The 22,665-nt window shown below is 41.6% G+C and overlaps 1 protein-coding gene across 1 annotated transcript in view; it reads left to right on the forward strand.

Annotated features, from left to right (window-relative positions):
• The window catches only part of FOXO3 (forkhead box O3), a 117,258-nt gene that overhangs the window by 76,137 nt on the left and 18,456 nt on the right, over window positions 1-22,665 (forward strand). Inside the window, exon 2 of the mRNA XM_073675815.1 lies at window positions 16,876-18,290. Within this exon, the coding sequence (XP_073531916.1) occupies window positions 16,876-18,261 (1,386 nt within the window). The 3' untranslated portion in view covers window positions 18,262-18,290. The remainder of the gene's footprint in view (window positions 1-16,875; window positions 18,291-22,665) is intronic.

Below are 22,665 nucleotides of genomic sequence, written 5' to 3' on the forward strand. Positions count from 1 at the left end.
GGGAAAAACATAGAACTGCCAGGTCAGAACCAGAGAGGCGAGGACAAAATCAGAGCCAAAAACAGTCAATGGAAGCCTTGTTTTAGGTGTCCAGGCATTTTCAAGAGTCAGAGGTCAGACAGTCCCAGGTTAATCAAAAAGGGCATCCAGAAGTTAAACTGGAGACTAAGCTGGGTCAGAAACAGAGGTCAATCCTTATAACAATACAAAAAGACAGTATGTGTGTCACTGTGTATTTGTACGGTAAATGTGTTTGTGTATATACAGCAGATGAAATGAGTATTGAACACGTCACCAATTTTATAATTAAATATATTTCTAAAGGTGCTATTGACATTAAATCCTCACCAGATGTCAGTAGCAACACATCCAATCTACAGAGGTAAAGAATTCAAACCATAGATGTCCATAAATTAAGTTATATGACATAATGAGAAATGACACTAGGAAAAAGTATTGAACACGCTTACTGAAATTTAATTAATACTTCATACAAAAGCCTTTGTTGGTGATGACAGCTTCAAGACGCCTCCTGTGTGGAGAAACTAGTCGCATTCATTGCTCGGGTGTGATTTTGGCCCATTTTTTCCACACAAACACTCTTCAAATCATGAAGGTTACGTGGGCTCCTTCTATGAATGCTGAGCTTTAGTTCCTTTCATAAATGTTCTATTGGATTCAGGTCAGATGGGCCATTCTAGCACCTTTATTTTCTTTCTCTGAAACCAATTGAGAGTTTCCTTGGCTTTGTGTTTGGGATCATTGTGTTGCTGAAATTTCCACCCTCGTTTCATCTACATCATCCTGGTAGATGGGAACAGAGTTTTTTCAAGAATGTCTTGCTACATTATATGAAGTTTGCCAGTGAAGTTCCTACCTTCAAACTTCACAGTTGGTATGGTGTTTTGGCGTGATATACAGTGCCTTTTAGCCCCCAACATGGTGTGCATCCAAAGAGTTCCATTTTGGTCTCATCTGACCAGACTGTATTCTCCCAGTATTCCACAGGCTTGTTTAAATGTTGTTGAACTAACTTTAAACATGCTTGAACATGCTTTTTGTTCAGCAATGGAATCTTGCGTGATGAGCATGCATACAGGACATGGAGGTTGAGTGCATTATTTATTGTTTTCTTTAAAAACAATCCTACCTGCTGATTCCAGGTCTTTCTGTAGCTCTCCACATGTGGTTCTTGGATCTTAGACAACTCTTCTGATAATTCTTTTCACTCCTCTGTCTGAAATGTTGCAGGGGGCACCTGCTCATGGCCAGTTTATGGTGTAATTATGTTCTTTCCACTTCTGGATTATGGCCCCAACAGTGCTTACTGGAACATTCAGTAGTTTAGAAATACTTCTGTAACCAATGCCATCTGTATGTTTTGAAACAATAAGGTTGCAAAGGTCTTGAGACAGCTCACTGGTTTTACCCATCATGAGATGTTTCATGTGAGGCACCTTAGTAATGAGACACCTTTTTTATAGGCCATCAGTTGAACCAGTTTATATTATTTTTCACTAACTGGCAGGATTGCTTTCTAATTACTGATAGATTTCAGCTGGTGGCATGACTTTTTGCACCTCACTTTCTTCATGTGTTAAATACTTTTCCCTGTGTCATTTATCATTATTACACATAACATAATTTATGGACATCATCTGTGCCTGTTTGGATTGGATGGATCGTTATCGACATCTGGTGAGGATTTCATGGGAATAGCACCTTTAGAAATATATTTACTTAGAAAATTGGTGAAGTGTGAAATACTTATTTCACCAACTGTATGTATATGTTTCTGTGTGTGTTTATAATATATTATGTCTGACGGTTAATATACTGTGTTCAGGAGTTTTGTGGGCATACCATAAGCACCCATTGGTGACCGATCCCACCATCTAATTGGCCTTCTGACTGGCATTTGTGATTAGCTGTTCAGCAGGACTTTTACAGACACATCACATGCAGCAATGTCAAGTAACACAACCCCCATAACTGTCAGCACTACCATAGTAGCAACACCTGAGATGTGTAAGTATGTTACAGGTGGGCAAGGAACATCAGCTGCCCCCTGATGAAAGAATGACCATTGATGGTTAGGCACCCAAAGCTTATGATTACCACAAATCTTAAAAAAAAAAAAAAAAAAAAAAAAGTAACTTGTAGACATTGTAAATCACTGTTAGTAGATTGCTTTAAATTGATTCATGAAACCCAAACCATAGGCAGCATGAATTGGAGCGTCTCCATGATTACAGCCAGGTATGTTTTCTCTAATATTCTTCGGCGTTTCAGAGAAAGCGTAATTTGAAGAGCTGGCCAAGAACTATTGGGAGAGCTGCCCCATGCCAACTTTTTACCCCCTAATCAATCAGCTAGAGCGGAGTGGAGAGATGAATGTAATCCTAGATTCATAAGAAAATCAACATTAAAGATGACAAATAACTGAAAATTTTCAGTTAAGTCTTATATTATTTTTAGTTTTTTTCAGAAGTGTTGACCTTGAAGTACTTACTGAGAAGTAGACAAACTTGTCATGGAAGGCTGTCCTCTAATGACACAGCCTTGTGATTATATTGATTATATCCGTCCAAATGTCTTGGAGCTTGTATCTATCTGTTAGTGAGAAACCATTAAAGTAGTTAACAAGCTGTTTCTTTGGATTAGTGCAAACTAAGCAAGAACAAAGACCTTTTAATTATACCTGAGTCATTGACCATCACGTAGTGTAGAGACAATTTCATTTTATAATGGAAAAGTTAATGGAGAAAGGTTCTTGCACGACAGTTAGATATTTAGAATGGTTATCTGTGATGAGTACAATAAAACATAAAGACAATATCTGCCTCATTGTCATGTATAATGCTGTATTCTAATCTGTAATGTCCTCTGTTAGTAGAATAATACTCATCTGTCATCCCAGTCTTTGGGCAGCTGTCTCTAAAACTACGGAACCGACCATTATGAACCTGATTTTTGGGATAGTTTGGTGCCTGAATAGTGAAATTTACCTAAATAAGAGAAAACCTCTTAATGATATATACCCAGCCCTAAAAGGGAACCCGTCATGTCATTTCAAGCATCTAAACAGTACCTAGTGCATTGTTAGTGATGCAATGTGCATCACTAACACATTTTCATTAAAAACGGCGCTGTAATGATGTCCAAAAAGCACTTTATATAGTTATATTGTACCTGCTTGTTTAGTCATAGGAGTGTGCTTAATTTTCATTCAGTCATGTGCGTCACCACTCGCTCGATTTGATTAATTGTCCTGGAAGCGCCGACGTCACTCAAAACCATTGTAAAATCCCATACTTGAGCAGTGAGGAGTATGAAGCCACGCTTGCGCAATGTTAAGATCGGGCAACCACGCTTGCACAGTGTGTAGCTTGGTGTCGTGCTCATGCAGTGTAGAGCGGGGAGCCGATCTACGCTGTGCAAGCATGGCTTCATGCTACACAGGGCGCAAGCGCGGCTCCAAGCTGCAGTTTCAAAATCTGCAGAAATTGACATGCTGCGTGTGAGTTTGGGTACATGCCCATGATCAGGAACTGCTGCGGGTTTCACTCTGCGTATTTATGCAGCGTCAAACCCACACCATCCAGATGTTACAGCATAGTGGATGGTATTTCTAAAAATCCCACGTCCACTATGTGTGCATCTGAGCCTGCAGATGACCCGCGGACACTGACATGCGACGTGTCTTTCAGGACCGCAGCATGTCAATTTCTTTTGCGGAATCGGTAGTCTCAGCAACAGAAATTTGACCACTAGAATGTATTGAATGCGGTAAATCCGCATGGTTCAGTGAACACATGTGGATTTACCTCTGTTCAATAGAACGCAGCAAAAATATGCTGCGTCCAAAGCACTGCTACGTCCGGATCGTGAGCACATAGCTTAAAATTTAAAAAATGCAATGGGCTCCCTCTTCATTTTCATAACCAGCAAAAGCACTGGGGGCTGATATTACTAGCCAGGGAAGGAGCCATTAGCCAAAAATGTCCCCTGGCTATTAATAACAGCCCACAGCTATTTGTTTAGCCTTTACTGGCTGGATTACAGGGGGCCCCAGAAAAAAATTGATGTAGGGTCCCCCTATAAAATCTAACCAGCAAAGGCTAGGCAGACAGTTGTGAGCTGATATTCATAGCCAGAGAAGGGGCCATGGATCCTGACCCCCTCCGAGGCTAATAATATAAGCTCTCAGCGGACCATAAGATGCGCCAAATCTGGCGCTTAGCCTCACTCTTCCCACTTGCCCTGGTGTGGCGGCAAGTGGGGTAATAGGGTTTTCGCTGCGTCCGATCATGCAGGTAAATCCACATGTGTTCAATGAGCACATGCGGAGTTACCGCATCCAGTACATTCTATTGGGGAAATTTCTGTTGCGGAGACCAGCTACAGAAATTGACATGCTGCGGCTCGTAAAGCTGCACTGCCCGTAAGTTTTTGCGACATCAAATAGAAGCACCGTGGGCATGAGATTTCTATAAATCCCATCCCCTGTACTTCTAAAGTGGAACGCAGCGTTTTGGACGCAGCGCAGGTGAGCTGCTTCCAAAACGCTGCTATTACGGATCGTGGGCACGCGGCCTGAAACTACTCCCAATATTGAAATATGAAGGATGGCAGAAATTTCATTAACTGACTTGTTACAATGGTAGCATTACAGTACCATGCTCAAATTCAGTGAGCTTTTTAGAACAACCCACACCTATGACAAAGAGTAGTGTTGAGCGAGTATGTTCTATTAACCCTTTCGCCGAGTATGCTTGGGCCGAGCTCCGAGTATTTACAGCTGCTCGGTGATATGGTTGAATCGCTCTATTTCTTATACATTCCTCACATGTAATAAAGCTGTCAAACAGTTGCAAATCATGCACACGGGAGCTATTCAACCATATCACCGAGCAGCTATAAATACTCGGAGCTCGGCCCGAGCATACTCGGACAGAACATAACTCACTCAACACTAACAAAGAGACAGAATGAATGAAAATCTGAATTCTTTAAGATGTCTGTCCTAGAACTTTTGTCTATATAGTTGTGTGTCAGATTCTTGTAAAAAATAAATTCTTGTGGAAAACCTTAATAGAAGTACCCATCCCAGTCACATTGATCCATTGGGTCCTGTATTCGTGTAGAAATCCATTCTAAAAGATACAGGTTTGGCACTCTTGGCCATGTGCATTACTCTGCATGTGTTCTTCAGTACATTCAGGGCACTGTTTAGCAAACAGTGAGGTCCAGAAGGTTATTCATCGGAATGTGTAAAATATTCTATTTTCCAGTTTCCCTTTGTCTTAAGCCTTGACAGTGTGTTTTATTTTGTACACTGTAAGGTGGGGCGTTTTAGGTTTATCGTCTTCTCAGACGTAATCACTGCCAGACAAGACATCAAATATGTTTACATTTATAGCTGTCTTGAGATTTTTAGAAAGACTACTCTGTAGCTTCTGGCCTGTTCCACCTCTTAACACAACCAATAAAGATGCTTAGGGACTTGGTGGCAGCACCAAAGCCGCTTCTGTGCAATAAAACGTAATGTTGTATTACACGTGCAGTGCTTCTAAAAGAACATTTCATTCTGGAGTTTGCCAGATAAAGAAGTTTTCTGCTCTTGTCTAGATCCTGAACAGAACCCGTAGTCAGTCTGCAGACATTGTCCTCATGGATACATGCTCATTTATGGATCCAGGTCCAATACCCCCTTTTGTCTTCACTAGTGAACCACTGCAGGGTCATCAGAAGTTATAATGGTCACTTATAGGCTGCTGATGAGCAGTGATTCATTATTATAGATCAGACAAAATCACAGCCTCACTCATCAATTTATATTGATGTACACCAGGGCTTCTTAGTAACTATCACTATTTTTAGAATTTCTTTAGCATTTGTTCAGTGTTTATGTGAAACCAGGTCCCCATGTGGCGCTGTTAGTGTAATCACAGCTATATGCTGCCCTGCTCTAGACGCCATTCACACCTTTCTGTAATGAAGCTGCTGAGATCTGCACCACTAGTGGAGAAGCAGAGCAAAAATGGTATACTGCTTTCACACGTGTTAAAAAAAAAAAGCTTGAGAGAGTCAGTTTGAAGAATTGAAATGTCACAAATACATGGTCGAATATATATAATATTAAGATGTGTATATATACATATTTATATCTTCTCTCTGTCGCTGCATTATCGAGCAATTAGTGTTTTGATTTACATGCAAATGAGTCGATAAGTACTCTGAGTGTGACAGAGAACTTAAAGGGCCCCTTAAACAATCTCCCGAGGTTGTTTCTTTCCCTGGCACTGACTTTACAGGAACTTACAGTTTGTGTAAAGTCAGGCACCAGGCAAGGTGCTGGGTAGGCAAACAGGTCTGCAAGCAGTAGCTCTTTAAGGGCTCTTTCATGCCCAGAGCACTTAATGCCTACTATGCATATGAATTAAAATGCTAATTAATCAGGAATACAGCAACAAATAGAAAGGTGTGGATGGATTTACATTTCAATGACCTGCATGCCCATATATGTGGTTTGGGGGGGATTCCTGTTTAGGAGAAAACACACCAAAAGCAGTCTTCTGGCTAGAGATGAGTAGGAGGACTATGGTCCAGCAGCCAATGTCCGTATTCCTTCTGATTTGTCGGCCCAGCTCGACCTCATTGTTGTAGCATGATGTTCCACCAGGCCTACTAATCAGTCGAGGCGCCAGTGATGCCTGCAGGTGGGGGGCAGTTAGCAGAGCTCGCGTCTAGCGGTCACGGAGTACATACTGTGGCCGCTGGATCATGATCCTGCAAATCGATTTGCTTATCTCTACTTCTGATGCATTCCTTTATATTGTATTTGCAAAGATTAATGATTTTAAAAGAAAAAAAAAAGGCGGCACAATGGGACACAAGATTGTGAATTTGAGATTGCCCTTAAAAAAATTCTCTTCATACAAACAAAACATTTTGACTCGCTTCCCAACTTTGCTGTGATCGTCAGCTTTAGGAATAAATGTTCATTGCTTTTATACCAGCCATGCGGCGCTCCCCAGCCATGCAGCGCCCCCCAGCCATGCAGTGCTCTAGTGTTTATAGCCAGCGGGGTTAACCATTGTTTCGCTACTCATGGTATCCAGTATGACATAAGATTCTAAGAGGAACCGAGCCCTTATGCCATCATTCTGTCTTTAGATTTGGTAGAAGACTGCATTCCTTCTTCTTCCTAGAAACCTTGCTGCCTTCCATTGAAGGGTTTTCATGTAAACATTGCAAATTGCTGACATCTGAATAGAAGTGCTGTCACTCCTCCTCCCTATGTCTTTACAATTGTCCCTGGCGCTTATGAGTCAGGTGTATGTGTTTGACAGTGTGAGAATAGACCGGACTTGTGTAAGGGAGATATTGATGGTATATTGGGTGTGTCAGTGTGACAAATTAGCAGAAATGCTAACTTGGCCTCACAGCTGACGTAAACCCACAAGGGTTGGTGCACACTTCTGTAGAGTATTTGCACTGGCTAATAGCAAATGTTCATTCTGAAAAATAACATACTAACCATTGTGTTGTCCCTTTTTAGGCTATGTGCCCACGTTGCATTTATGAAGCAGAAAATTTCTGCTGCATAAATGCAAGTCCTCTCCCGGAAAAACGCATGCGGAATTCCGCACGCGTTTATCGCGCGTTTATCACGCGTTTTCCACATGCGGAATTGCCTTGCGTTTTTTATGCATTGAACAAAGGCAATTCTGCTTGCGGAAACGCAAAATTAAATGACATGCTGCGGATTTTTGAACGCAGCATAAACGCTGCGGAAAAATCCGCAGCATGTGCATAGAACTTGCGGAATCCCATTGGGGACCATGGGGTGCGTGTTACCAAGCGTTTTTCAAGCGTTTACGCTGCGGAAATTCCGCATCAAAAACGCTTGAAAAATGCTACGTGGGCACACAGCCATAAAGTTTCTCCGGCACATGTGAACAGGATCATAAATGACCACCGATTGACTTGTATATATTCAATTGGTTTTCATTAAAGGGAATCTGTCACCCCCTGGGTGATATCAGACCTCTATTATGGGCATACAGGTGATAGAAAAGTAAATCTACACTTACCTGTATGGCCCATAGTAGAGTCCTGATTGCAGAGAAATCTGGTTTTATAAAGTCTTTTTTTTCCAGAGCCTTGGAGTCTGGGGGACGGGAAGAAATCCCCACCTATCTGCTTACTATTCCCCTAAATCGCCGCCTCTGTGCTAAATTACCATATCCCCCCCCCCCTCCCCTGCGCGTGCGCGGGAGGGGAGGCAGAGCAAGGCACGTCACAGGGTCTGTCACAGGGCCCTGTGACCTGCAGGGGAGGGGGGGGAATATGGTAATTTAGCACAGAGGTGTCAATTTAGGGGAATAGTAAGCAGATAGGTGGGGATTTCTTCCCGTCCCCCGGACTCCAAACCTCTGGAAAACAGACTTTATAAAACCATATTTCTCTGTAATCAGACCTCTACTATGGGCCATACAGGTAAGTATAGATTTTCTTTTCCATCACCTGTATGGCCATAGTAGAGGTCTGATATCGCCCAGGGGGTGACACATTCCCTTTTAAGTTCTTCGCTTCTTGAACTGTTTTGGAAAGGTTTATTTCCAGATGCTTTTTTTTTTTGTAGCATTTTGATTGGATAATGTCTAGTCTGGAGCAAATTCCCTCAGAAACTGCTTCAAAGAAGTTACACGCACCTTCTTTCTCCCAACAGGCATTTATTAAAACTTGAAGGGGAAAAAAGCTCTCAAAACACTTGAGCATATTAACTGGAAGGAGGTTTTACAATAGAAATAGCAAGAGTTTTAATTTTTCAAGTTTTTTGTTTGTTTTTTTTTTTCCAAGTGCACCCGCTCCAGAAAACTACAATAAAAACTGTGTGCACGTATCCTTAGTCTGTCCGTTTTCAGAGGCTGGGCCTCTGTGGTCTTTAACCTGCTCTTTAAACTTTTTCATTAAAATTAAAAGTGAAAAGAGACAGGGAAGAAACCACTTCTATCATTTTATCAATATTTTAGAAAAAAAGGGATAGTCACAAGGATTGCCCAATGTAAATTTAGAATTCTTAGTCTGTAACGCCAAAAATTATTTCTGGTAAGATATTGATGTCTGGCTGTCGGCTTATCTTGTCAGACCTTTACCCCTTAATGTCGTTCCATTTCTGTGAAAGTCTTGGTCGTTAGTAGTTGGAGATGCTGCTTTGGAAAAGTATATATAACCCCGGATTACTATTCTACGGACACTCATCCCATGCTTTGTTAGGGTCTCTCGGCGCACAATGTGAAATTACATAATGTTTGATTCAGGAAACCATGGATGTATTGAAAAGTACATTATTTTGGCTGTAAAATGTCCTTTTACTTACCGTTTTTGTTCATTATCTTTGAGTGGAAATACCCACAATTTTTTACACTTAGTAGATATTCACAAACAGCAGATTTGTTCCCGAACCTTGTGTGATTGAAAAATCATTCATCTAACTGAGGTCTAGGCTAAAGTATATTTGTGTATGCTTTTTTTTATAGAATAAGGAATTACACGTTTATTCAATCGAAATATCCCGATACATAAGATTCCCATACAAATTAGATTAAAGGTGACAGCCTGACCATCCTCTGACTTTTCCTAAGGAGATAAATCTGAATCTGAGATGTCCATGGTTTCTTCATGTGTGTAGGGGGGTTGGTAGAAAACTTTCTCCTGAATGATGGGCCTACAACTGTCCTAGGTCCCCCCTCTCCCCATGGTCACTGATGGTTTGGCTGATTGTTCGTTAGGCAGCTATCTCTCTCAACTCCCCCAACTCACAGGAGTGCTCCTCTCAGGATAGCACTCCTAAGTAAGAAAGAGATGCATCAGCCTCTGGTGGCATCTTATCTCAAGGAGCATAAAAGAATCTGTCCAAAATCAGACATGCCATATCCTTATCTCACCCGATGTCATTTGTTGGAGGAGAGTTGGGAAGCCCCCATACACATTAGATTATCGGTGGGTTTGGCCAATGTTAGTCTAACATGCATAGGGGCCCTCAGGTGTTCAGGTATCTTTATAGATCTCATACACCAATCCTGTATTAATCTCCATATTATAGAGATATTCTCTCCGAGGAGTAGTAGGAGAGCATGCTGTGGGACGTTCATACCAATTACAGCAAAAAATATAAGTCTTTGTATGAAATGGGAACCTTGGAGATGTGCCATAAGCACACTTAGATGTCGTAACTTCTTCTGATATGGGAGACTGAGGACTAACAGATACATTTAGGTAATACGTAAAATGTTTGGATCAACAAAAATGTGTAGCACTGATCTAAAATGTAATGAAAGACTATACTCAATGTAGGTTGAGTAGAAGTACATTTTGTCCAAATCCATTAGGGTGATAATTTTATGAAAAAAAAATAACTCAAGATAAGTATATAGCACATGTAGCTCGATGCTTTGTGAATGCATATGTATCAAGAATTTGAAGAATATCCATTTTTAATTTTTTTTTTTTTTTTCCGTCTAACCCTCGAGAGATAACCAGATCATGTTGAAAGAGAAACCGTTAATCGTCCTCCCTTCTATTGAACTAAAGCTTGCTTTAAACCCATGCATTTTGTTTTCACAGAATGGCTGATAAACTGATTACGCATCTAAAATAGCCCAGTGTTTCTGTCTCAGATTAACTCTCTCCACTCAAAGTTCAAGGACCTTACAAGCCCTTGTAGAGGAGACAGACATGGCAGCTGTGAAAGTCCTGTTGTGGCATGTTTAACCTGCTGGTTGGCTTTCCTCCATCTATTTGTGATCATAACAGCCTTATCTGGATGATGATGATGGCTTATTGTACGCCCAAAAAATATCTTTGGTTTTATGGGCACCTTGAAGTAGTTTGCAACATGCTGAACAATGTAATGAAGAATTTTTTGATGTGTTAAAGGGAGTTGTACTCATCTCAAAATATTAAAAAAGGTGAACTATAAGGCTTTGTTTACACTGGCCGATCGGTGGTCATTTAATAGCTTGTTTACACTGGCCAGCCATACTTCCAATGCCCACAAGATGATGATGGGATGAAAGAAGACCCCCTCCTTCTCTAAACCACTTAGATGCTGAAGTCAGCATCTAAAGAACTAATAGCAATGTCCTCACTTGCCACCCAGCTCTGTACAACAGCCCGCACCATGACAGTTGCTGGAAACATAGAACAGTCAGTATCAAGGAGTTAAATATTTGTTTGTTTTTACTCACAGTCGTTAAGAGTTAACGTGATCCACTAGGATCCATTGCAGTCTGTTTGAAAGTTGATCTGTCACAGCTGTCTTGACTCCACTATGAACATTCACTCTACTCTGAACAGAGTATTCCACAAAGAATAAATATGCTGCTCTCACCCCGTAGTAGTAAAATCCATGAAAATATTTATTTTTTCCATAGATAAAATAGTTGGAAGGTGTACAGCAATTATAATCATTGACTTATAGTAGGGTCTGCTAGGTTTGCTGAAGTGTCCGTCGCTTTGACGAGTGATTTTTTTTTTTTTTTTTTTCCCCCCATGAAAAACAAAGGAATCTCTGATGTAGGTCTGTAATGGGCCTCTAATACTGAAGTGAGCATAGCTGCTGGGTACTGCAGATTTGCTCCTATTCGAATGACTAGGAGCGGATCTGCAGCACCCAGACGGGGCCACTACGTAATTGATGTTCACTTCTGCAAATGCTAACACCCAGCCAGCAGTGGCACTGAGAATAGCTCATCACTGAGGGTGCCCGGTTTCAGACCCCTACCGATGTGCTATTGATGACCTATCCATTCAACTTTATAATAAGCAATGGAGTAATCCTTTAACACATTCATTTTTAAATGTGTACGTAGATGTAAGATCCAAGCTTTACTACCAAATTTACTACTTGCATACTGACATTTTCTAAGCACTTTGCCATAAACGCACATCCCACAATTTTGTTTGCGTTATTACTTAATATATATTATTTTTATATCTATTTTATGTATATATGGTACCTTAAATGGTTAGCTAAAAAAGCAACTAAAATTTTAGAGACACTGGCTCAATTGTCTCACACAAACCATATCAATTGAACATTTTAGAAAGTCTTAAGCCCCCGTCTCACATAGCGAGATCGCTGCTGTGTCACGGTTTTGGTGACGCAACAGCGACCTCACCAGCGATGTCGCTATGTGTGACACTTTGCAGCGATCAGGCCCCTGCTGTGAGGTCGCTGATCGCTGCAAAGTGTCCTGGACCATTTTTTGGTCATTGCTCTCCCGCTGGTCAGCACACATCGCTGTGTGTGACCAGCGGGAGCAGCGATCAGGCTGGTAACCATGATAAACATCGGGTTACTAGGGGCACACGCGCACCTAGTAACCTGATGTTTATCATGCTTACGAGCCTGCTAAAGTGAGCGGTAACCTCCCGCTCACCGTAGCAGAGTGGTAACCATGATAAACAACGGGTTACTAGGTGCTCGTGTGCCCCTAGTAACCCGATGTTTATCATGGTTACCAGCCTGCTCCTGCTTCAGCAGGCTGGTAACCGGAGCAGGACATCGTGGAAAGATTCTTTCCATGATGTCGCTGCTCCCCTGATCGTTGGTGAGCCTGCCTGTTTGACAGCTCACCAGCGACCACATAGCGACGCAGCAACGATCCCTGACAGGTCGTATCGTTGTCGGGATCGTTGCAGTGTCGCTAAGTGTGACGGGGCCTTTACAAGGGACGTTATCACCTGGGCAGACTTTGTTGCCTTAGGGCTTCAGTCTCTATCCAAGCTGAAGTCCTTACAGTGAATGGGCTGGATGTGGGGGGAGTGGGGGATATTGGGATAAAGGTCCCTGCATGTAAATTCTCTACGTGGGTAGAGCACTATGTTTAAGATGTTGGGGGCAGAGCTCACTGTGGCTGGTGCTTCATTCAGAACTATTATGGTCCAATTGGTTGATGCAACTGCACCCACTTTGGTAAGATATACACCGTAATCTAAAAGGATTAAGTACTGCTAACAGGTTACAATGAAAAGGGTGTTAGAAAAAAAAATCACTAAATTAATGCTCAAAAATTGTGCAAAAATGTTGCAACATTCAAAACAGTTTTATGGCAAAAATTGGTTGATGAACCCACCCTGATGTTGTTCCTCAGTAGTGCAAACCTGGTCTTTGCACCTCTAACTAGGAATAATCATAACTCTGTATTGAACCAAAATCTTTACGATTTTTATGTTATCACATCTTTTATCATTTTTGCTTTTGGTGGATGTATTTAAACTCATTAAAACCTCCTTATTGTGCTTTTTATTGTTTCACAAAGTTAACTATTGACATTCCAGGGGCCATTACCGGATCTTTTGATATGTAAGCCTCATAGAAAAACTATAAATGGCTTGTAGTTTATGCCAGAAATGAATGTGCGACTGTGTAGAATGGAATGTTCTCGAAAGCTCTCCAGCGGGCACAGCGCGCAAACAGCTGTTAAGGTCCTGAAATGCCGACTCCTTACCCGCTCCTTCATCTGTGTACACGGCTGAGTTTAGAGGTCCTGAAAAGCAAAGACTCACATAGTATTTTCTTTGGTGTTTCCTTGTTTCTGCCCATAGTCTGCATTGGCTGTATTTTACTGACGCATTACATTCCCACAAGTACAGTGCATTTTAGGAGCAAAACATATATTTACATATTGGCATTATTATATTGTATCCACTGAACTGTACTCCTCTACTCTTGAGGATGAAAGGAGAGATGTACGCAGAACGCCAGATTTTTGGTTCACTTGGAAGGAATCCCTATTGTGGTCAGCTTATGTTCCTTGCATCGTAACTGGAAACCATAGACTTAACTGGAAGTCATATTTTCATGCCAGTTCTCACAGATGTAACAGTAAAGATGTTCTTTTCACTTGGACCCTGATTTTACAGTGTGCAAAAACATCTACAAAGATAGTTAGAAAGACATTAGTACTGAATTTAGAGAAATGGTCGTTTCAACAATAGATCATATGCTCAATCGACTTCTAATATGTGTAATAAACGGTAATATTTAGCTCTGTGTTAGAGGGTACCAGTATATACAAGCACATTTCTACATTAGTTGTTATTCAGTTAAAACATTTGTTTCCTGGTAATTTTCAGCCGTTAGGGGGTTACTTAGATGCTCTTGTCAGTTAACATAAAGCTTAACAGCTGTTGACAATGACCACAATGCAGATCTGGCTGGAGCTGTCAAGTCATAAAATTGCACTGCTGTGCCTCATTGTGCACCCAGTCAGAAGGTAACGACAGGTGAATACTTTGTTAATTGGCTTCAACACACACCACACTAATGGCAAACGAGAGAAAACTGATTTAATTGTTTTTTTTGCTTCTTTGAATAGATTGGATGCAAGCAGAAGGGATTTTAGAATGACTTTTCTTTGTTTCTGTTTCTAGCATCACTTTAAAAATGAAAGTGTAAGAGAAAGTACAAAGGGCATAAAATAAAGGCCGAAAAGGAATATTAAGTTTGTCTCCTATGGTATAAGAGAGAACTTCCTAATCGCCAGGGTTCAACTGCTGGGGCCCCCACAGATCCTGAGAACCGGGGCTCTGAAGAGGTGGTTGATCATATGCTCTGCTGCTCCATTCATTCATTTCGAAGTTCTGAGATCCAGCGGAGTACAGCTCTTGATTATCTCCCGCCGTCCCATTAACAATTAATGGAGTGGCAGTGCACATGATCAACCACTGCTCCATTCACACATGGCTGTACAGAGCCTTGGTACTTGGTCCCAGCAGTCGTGCAATCAGGATGTTAGCCTCTAGGCAATGGATAGGGGCTAACTTCCAAACTTGAGACATCCTCCTTTCAAAGGTTGTTTTCATTTTGGGACCAAGAATTATGTGCTAAAACTTTTATTCCCATCATTCATAGACTTTTTCAAATGTACTTCTGCACTGTTCTGTGCCTGCATGGCCTGATACTCTCCCTGTGTACAGTCTCCTTTAGGAGGAGGTCTGGGCCAGTTGAACACTGGTGCAGGAGAAGTCAATCATCTCAGTGGGTGTTTCCAGTGGGTGGTCTGACCCAACAATGTGCTACAGATGTCAAACCAAGGGGACGTGTCTACATGACCAATGAGCCTCCCTGTGATATTGAAGTCGCATATATGGGGATGGCTAAGATAAAATAGTCCATGATGGCTTAGAGTTTAAAAATTGCATTATGCAGATCAGAGCTTGGGAAGCGAATGGTAGCAGTGCTTGCTGGAGCCCGGAGGGGCAGTAATGGCGCTGCCTATGAGGCAAGCGCTATAAATCATGAGACATGTAGTTTTCAGCGTGCACTAAAAGAACTACATGTCAAGAAACCGGGCGTACCGTAGTGCCTTCAGGGGGCTAAGAGTGGACTAGGAACTCCTTAAAATGTATGTAGTTGGCTTTGATGGTACAGAACAAAAGTTCCCAATGTTTATTTCATAGGTAAATATGTAAAGTTTTTTTCTGAATGTTTGGTGAGTGCATCGACAATTGGGATCAGGAGTGGATGCATTGTGGTTGTACATGTACCCCATTCCCTTTTTATCATTTCCCATCGCTGAGTTTGAAGTTGATGGACTTGTCTTTTGGCAACTGTATTGGCTATGTAACTATATTGATAATGAGTTTGGACTGGTCTAGCAATGGCCGCTGAACTTCTACAGGTCAGATCCTTCTTTTCCCTGACATCCATCCATTGGGGGGAGAATCGATAATTCACTATATACCATTGATGGCCGGCTACTTTTATCTAGTGTGTATGGGGTCCTTAACATCATATTTCTACAATTAGTAGGCATGTGTTATCTTGTCAAAATTTCAGTACCATTTAAGGTTTACAATGACTAACCAGGGGCACTAAACAACTGCCGTTTGGGAAATATCTACTAATCAATGGCCATTTAATTGCCTGTTTACACAGGTAGCCCGCTCCTCCAATGTGTACTGATCATTCTGTGATAGATCACACAGTGCACATAGCCTTCCATTATTCTCGACAGCACAAGGTCATGTTTACACAGAACGATGCGCTGTCCAGATTGATGATCGATCATTTCATCCAATAATCTGGAGTTTGAAAGATAATAGTGAAAAATAATCGTTATAATCAAGTGTAAATGTACCCTTACTCAATTCTTTATAACCTTGGGTCACACAGACGTACTAGGTGTGTATTTGATTTTGAATAAAGGGTTTTAATTTTCAGATATTTGGTGAATGTTGTGTTGTCGCCCTATTATTTATAATTCTAATTGTGACTTTTTTTCAGGAGCCCTAAAATGTTTCAGATTAGGCGCATGCTTCAAGATCAATTTTAGCAATGAGAATATTTCAGAGCTCTGATTGCAGTCTATTGTGTTCAGATAATAAAAAGAACATCTTACTGGTATTTCCTTCCAGACTTTGCTACTTTGCTAACAGTTCCTTTAGGTAGAAAAGACATGATAATAATGGATTTACCTATTTATCCATTTAGTTTTTTTTTTAATAGATTTCAAACTTGTCATACAACAGCTGATATCATTTATATCCATGTTTATACAGCAGATGACATAAAAGTGCTAGAAATGTCGTCCTTGGTGACTTTGAAAATGTTCTGCTGTAATGCACTGAAGGTGATGGACTAAGACAGTGATTATTGAATGAAAGGATAATGATTACATAGTACAGTCACCCGTCAAAGATAGTGGAGGAGATTATGACAAATACGTTTACCCATGGAGAACCATGAGTATAGAGAAAATAGGTTCTGCAATTTGTGGAGGATATTAGAAGCTATTTATGTATTCACTTGCATTATCTTTACCTATCTAACTTGTCCTTTCTTCCTTCTTCCCTCAGAATTCAATACGGCATAATTTGTCTCTGCATAGCAGATTTATTCGAGTTCAAAACGAGGGCACCGGAAAAAGCTCTTGGTGGATGATCAACCCAGACGGGGGAAAAGGTGGAAAGGCCCCCAGACGGCGTGCTGTTTCTATGGACAACAGTAACAAATACACTAAGAGCCGGGGTAGAGCTGCAAAGAAAAAAGCATCCATGCAGGTGGCCCAGGATACTACCGATGACAGCCCTTCACAACTTAAGTGGCCGGGAAGCCCTACATCACGGAGCAGTGATGAGCTGGATGCCTGGACAGATTTCCGCTCTCGTACAAACTCTAATGCCAGCACGATAAGTGGCCGTTTATCTCCAATCCCAGCTACCACTGAACTTGATGATGTTCAAGATGACGACTCTCCTATATCCCCCATGTTGTATAGTCCTGGCAGTATGTCTCCATCCTTAAGTAAACCATCCACAGTGGAGTTGCCAAGGATAACGGATATGGCTGAAACCATGAACTTAAATGATGGTTTAACAGATAACCTTATGGACGATTTGCTGGATGACATTTCCCTTACTTCTTCTCAGCAGTCTTCTCCTGGTGTGGGCATGCAGAGAAGTTCCAGCTTTACCTATGGCACTAAGGGCTCGAGCCTCAGCTCTCCATCCAGTAGCTTCAATAACACAAGTAGCTTCAATTTTCCTTTGACCTCTCTGCGTCAGTCCCCAATGCAAACCATACAAGAGAACAAACAAGCAACCTTCTCTTCCATAAATCATTACAGTAATCAGTCTCTACAGGACCTTCTTACCACTGACTCACTTAGCCATAGTGATGTTTTAATGACTCAATCTGATCCACTTATGTCCCAGGCCAGTACTGCAGTCACTGCCCAGAATTCCCGTAGAAATATAATTTTGAGGAATGATCCGATGATGTCTTTTGCCGCCCCGTCCAACCAAGGTGGAGGTCTGGTTAATCAGAACTTGCTACACCACCAGCAGCAGTCTCATAGTTCATTTCTTGGTGGCAGCCGTGCCTTCTCAAACAGCATAAATAACATTGGTTTAAATGACAGCAACAACTTGGACTCATCCAAACACCAGCAGCAGTCCTCCGTCAGTCATTCTATGCAAGCCCTATCAGACACGCTCTCAGGGTCCTTGTACACAGGCATGAACCTTCCAGTGCATGAAAAGTTCCCAACTGATTTGGACCTGGAAATTTTCAATGGGAGCTTGGAGTGCGATATGGAAACTATCATTCGAAATGAACTCATGGATGCTGATGGGCTGGATTTTAACTTTGACACCCTCATCTCTGCACAGAATGTCAGCCTAACTGTGGGGAACTTCACAGGTGCTAAGCAGACATCATCACAAAGTTGGGTACCAGGTTGATGAAAGTGATTGAAGAGTGACCTTGCCAGGTCAGTGATATCTATAAAATTAGTTTTAGAAATAAATGGCTACAGCTATAGCTTTCAGATAATCAAATATTATTTCCACCTTGAAAGCTTTCAGATAAATTTTGCTTGTAGTTTTGTCTGTTTAAAAATATAATATGCGTGTACTTCATCCCATTGTCTTGCTTATTGCCTCCATTCTTTCTAGATGGTTTTGATTTAAAGCCTCCTTAACAACTTTCTTCTGCTCAGGTTCTCTTCTCCCTCCACTGTCTGAACATACACACACTCTATTACTTATCTTCATTTGTCATTGCTCACAACATTTGCTTAAAGAAGCACTCCCACCAAAATTGTTATCCTCTTAATATATTGTAATGCTCATAGTATATGGCACTGTGCACTTACAATTGCTCATTTTGCCATTCTTCTGTTTTCCATTAGGTCTATGACATCACACGATTAAAAACTAACTAGCTGACTCCTTCTAAGCTCTATGTAGAAACGGGAGGTCAGTTTTCTCTGCATGAGTCATAAGTCACTGCAAATTACAGGGAGTAGGGAGTAAATGCGTCTGGAGTTGGAGAGGAATTATTTCTGCAGCGACAAGAAACTTCCTGTTTCTACATAGAGCAGAGAAAAGAGAAGAATTAGATGGGTAGAAAAGCAAAATGAGCAATTGTAAGTATACAGTGCTATATAATATGATGATTGCAATATATTAAGAGAATAAAAAACCTTGATGGCTGTGCTTTTTTAAGAGTGAAATGAATGGTCAGGTCACTGCTCCTGACAAGGTCAACACACTATTCTGCTGCGGCAGCTATTAGAGCTCAATGCATCATTTTAATGACAAATTGACCGAAACAGCTTTTACGCATGCTACTGCATTAAAAAAAAAAGTCTCACGAGCCTGAGTGGTCCCTTTATATAAGCATCATGTAAATTCAATTTGGATGTCTCTTAGCTATACCTATCTACAACAAACTCCCTACAATACTGAAGATTTCTTAGAATTCCGAATTGCAAGTTTTGCTAGCTATGGTGTAAAATATTCTTTGCTCCCATAGTGTTGAACAACTAAGCATACTTGTCAGTCAGCACTGTGGCGGTGGCCATATTGACTGTCGCTAACCTTTTAAATCTGTATAATAATGAAAGGTCAAAGTAAGGAACCTACATCTGTCACATTACAACCACTGAATAACATTGAATGCCCCATTAGAATGGCTCATATTAATGAGTAGGATATGTTGGGTTGCAATTAAAGGGCTCATGCACAAGACCGATTTTCTCGGACGAGTGTTAAACAAGGTTTTCACAGATAGCACTCGTATCTATGATATTCTATAGAACTGCACACATGTCCAATAATTTTTCTTTGGACCAAGGGGTCTGCAGAAAGAAATTAGAGACATGTCCCATTTTGATCCTAGTATCAGATTAAAATCAGCATGCAAGTCTATGGGTCCTTGAAAAAATTTGGACCATCCAATTTTCACAGGCAGATAGAATGGAGAGGGTGGAGAAACTTTTCTTTTTCACCCCATGTCTGAGAAAAACTGATGCCACTCTGATCAAAGACTGATCAGAGTAATCAGACTATTTTCTCAGATATGGAGAAAACGGTTGTGTGACCCTACCCAAACATTCAGCTCTTGACGTTGATGTGTTTTACAAAGCAGGTAAAAGAAGCAAACAAGGATATGAGCCATTTAATTCTCTAGATTGATAGTCAGGGGATCTCTAGATTGTCTGGTCTTGAGTTGTTCCTGGTATGAATTGGTTAGAACCTACCAGAAGGAATTCGAGGAAGGAAGGGAAACTGTTAAAGGGAATTTGTCAACAGGTTTTTGAGAACAGCACAATATAGGGGCAGAGACCCTGATTCACACAATGTGTCACATACTGGGTTGTTTGTTGTAGTTTTAAGAAACTCAGTGTTTTATCAGCAGGAGATTATTACTGCAGGACTAATTGTGTCATGCCATGTAGTCCTTCTCTGTGTAACCCCGCCCCAACACTGATTGTACAGAGGCAGAAAGTCTAGTGTTCACAGAAAGCTGCCAATCAGTGGTGTGGGTGGGTTTTACCGAGCTCCGCATTCAGAGAACTGCTAGATCTGCAGCAGATAAAACATTGATTTTATCAAAACTGCAGCAAGCAGAGCAGTAAGGCTATATTCATATGTCCAGTATTCATGCTTCAGAAGGAATCCAGCCGCAATCCATTGGCAAAAAATTTGTGCAGACCCAACTTTTTTGTACTTTTTAAAAAAAAACAAATTTCAGCTGTACATTGAAGTCTATGGAAACCAGATCTGTTAATTAGCCGTCCGTTTTTCTCCCATTTGAAAAGGATCCATTTTTTTCTTACTGGATCCGTTTCAAATGGAAGAAAACAGATGACTATGTAATGGAACCGTTTTCCATAGACTTCAGTGTTAAAAATATAGATCCAGCAGAGATCTGTTTTTTAAAAACGGACAGAAAAGTTGCCTCCGCATAATTTTTTTGCTAATGGATTGTTGCTGGATCTGTTCTAACGTATGATTACTGGACATGTGAACATAGCCTAAGTGGCACCTCTTGCCTGCCAGGGACTTTTGCAGTGACTTATGACTCATGCAGGGAAAATAGACTTCCTATTTCTTCATAGAGCTTAGAAGAATTCATCTAGTCTGTTTTTGATCACATGACTGGGTAGAAGGGCAACATGAGCAATTGTAAGAACACAGTGCTTTATAATATGATGATTGCAATTTATTAAGAGGATAAACATTTTGATGGGAGGAGTGCTTCTTTAACTGGGTCATGGTGGCCCAAGGCTCATTAATGCACATAGAAGCGAAAGTTAGCCCATCTAGACTAATAAAAAAAAAAGCTATTATTGCACTAATGGGAAAATTACCGTATTTTTATAATATAAGACGCACTTTTTTCCTCCAAAATTTTGGAGGAAAGTGGGGGGGGTCCGTCTTATAGCCCGATGGGGGTGTGGTGGAGCAGCAGAGCGGGGCACAGGAGGCAGGAGCCGCTTGCTGCAGCCTACACTGTGCCTGCTACTAAAGAAAATGAATATTCCCTGTCCCCACTGTTCATTTTCTTTAATAGCGTGCACACTGTACGCGCAGCGCGGCTCCTGAAGCGGCCGGTGGTCAGTGTGCCTGCTTTTAAAGTTCATGAGTATTCACTACAACCCACTCCCATGGGAGTGGAGAGGGGTGAATATTCATGCACTTTAATAGTGGGCACACTGACCACCGGCCGCTTCAGGAACCGCGCTGCTCGTATAGTGTGCACGCTATTAGGGAGAATGAATGGTCACTGTTCCCCACGCACACAGTCCCGGCGTGGGGAACAGTGACTATTCCAGCACAGCATCTCACAGTGTGAGGGCGCATGGAAGTGATGTCATGCGCGGCTCAGACTCTGAGATCAGTGCGGGCAGCAGAGCAGGACGCAGCGCTGGAGCACAGGGAAGAAAGGTGAGTAGAAGTGTTTATTTTTTTGTGTGCAGCATGGGGTGCCATGCATACCAGGAAGAGGGATGAGGGGTGCCATGCATACCAGGAAGAGGGATGAGGGGTGCCATGCATAACAGGAAGAGGGATGAGGGGTGCCATACATACCAGTATGAGGAATGCCAAGCATACCAGGAAGAGGGATGAAGGGTGCCATACATACCAGGAAGAGGGATGAGGGGTGCCATGCATACCAGGAAGAGAGATGAAGGGTGCCATACATACCAGGAAGAGGGATGAGGGGTGCCATGCATACCAGGAAGAGAGATGAAGGGTGCCATACATACCAGGAAGAGGGGTTGAGGGGTGCCATACATACCAGGATTGGGGATTGCTGTGCCATGCATACCAGGAAGAGGGATGAGGGGTACCATACATACCAGGAAGAGGGATGAGGGGTGCCCTGCATATCAGGATGGGGATGGGGGCCACGTATAACAGGAAGGAGGGGGCCATATATACCAGGAAGAGGGATATTAACAGAATTGGGGGACATTACCCCTATACCAGTATTAGCAGCAGACCCCCTTCCCCTTAACAGTGCATCATGACCACATTTTTGCTTACATTTTTTTCTATTTTTCTCCTCTAAAACCTAGGTGCGTCTTATTGTCCGGTGCGTCTTATAGTCCGAAAAATATGGTAGTTAATTCTGGACACCCTTAGAAGTCTTGTGGAGTCCAAGTCTCATTATATCCAAGTTGACTTGTTGGCACAACAGGGAGCTACACAATAGTAGGCTGGTGTTTGAATGTTGTGGCCGAGCACTGTAAAAGTAATTGATCAATGATCTTGATCGCATTAATTGTGGAGACTCATTCCTCTGATCTTCATTGCTTGACTGGAGAGAGGTGTACAGGTTCCCTTCCTTTTTTT

Source organism: Phyllobates terribilis, unplaced genomic scaffold, assembly GCF_046119375.1.
Source record: "Phyllobates terribilis strain yellow unplaced genomic scaffold, ASM4611937v1 Scaffold_3__8_contigs__length_932513732, whole genome shotgun sequence".
NCBI lineage: Eukaryota > Metazoa > Chordata > Amphibia > Anura > Dendrobatidae > Phyllobates > Phyllobates terribilis.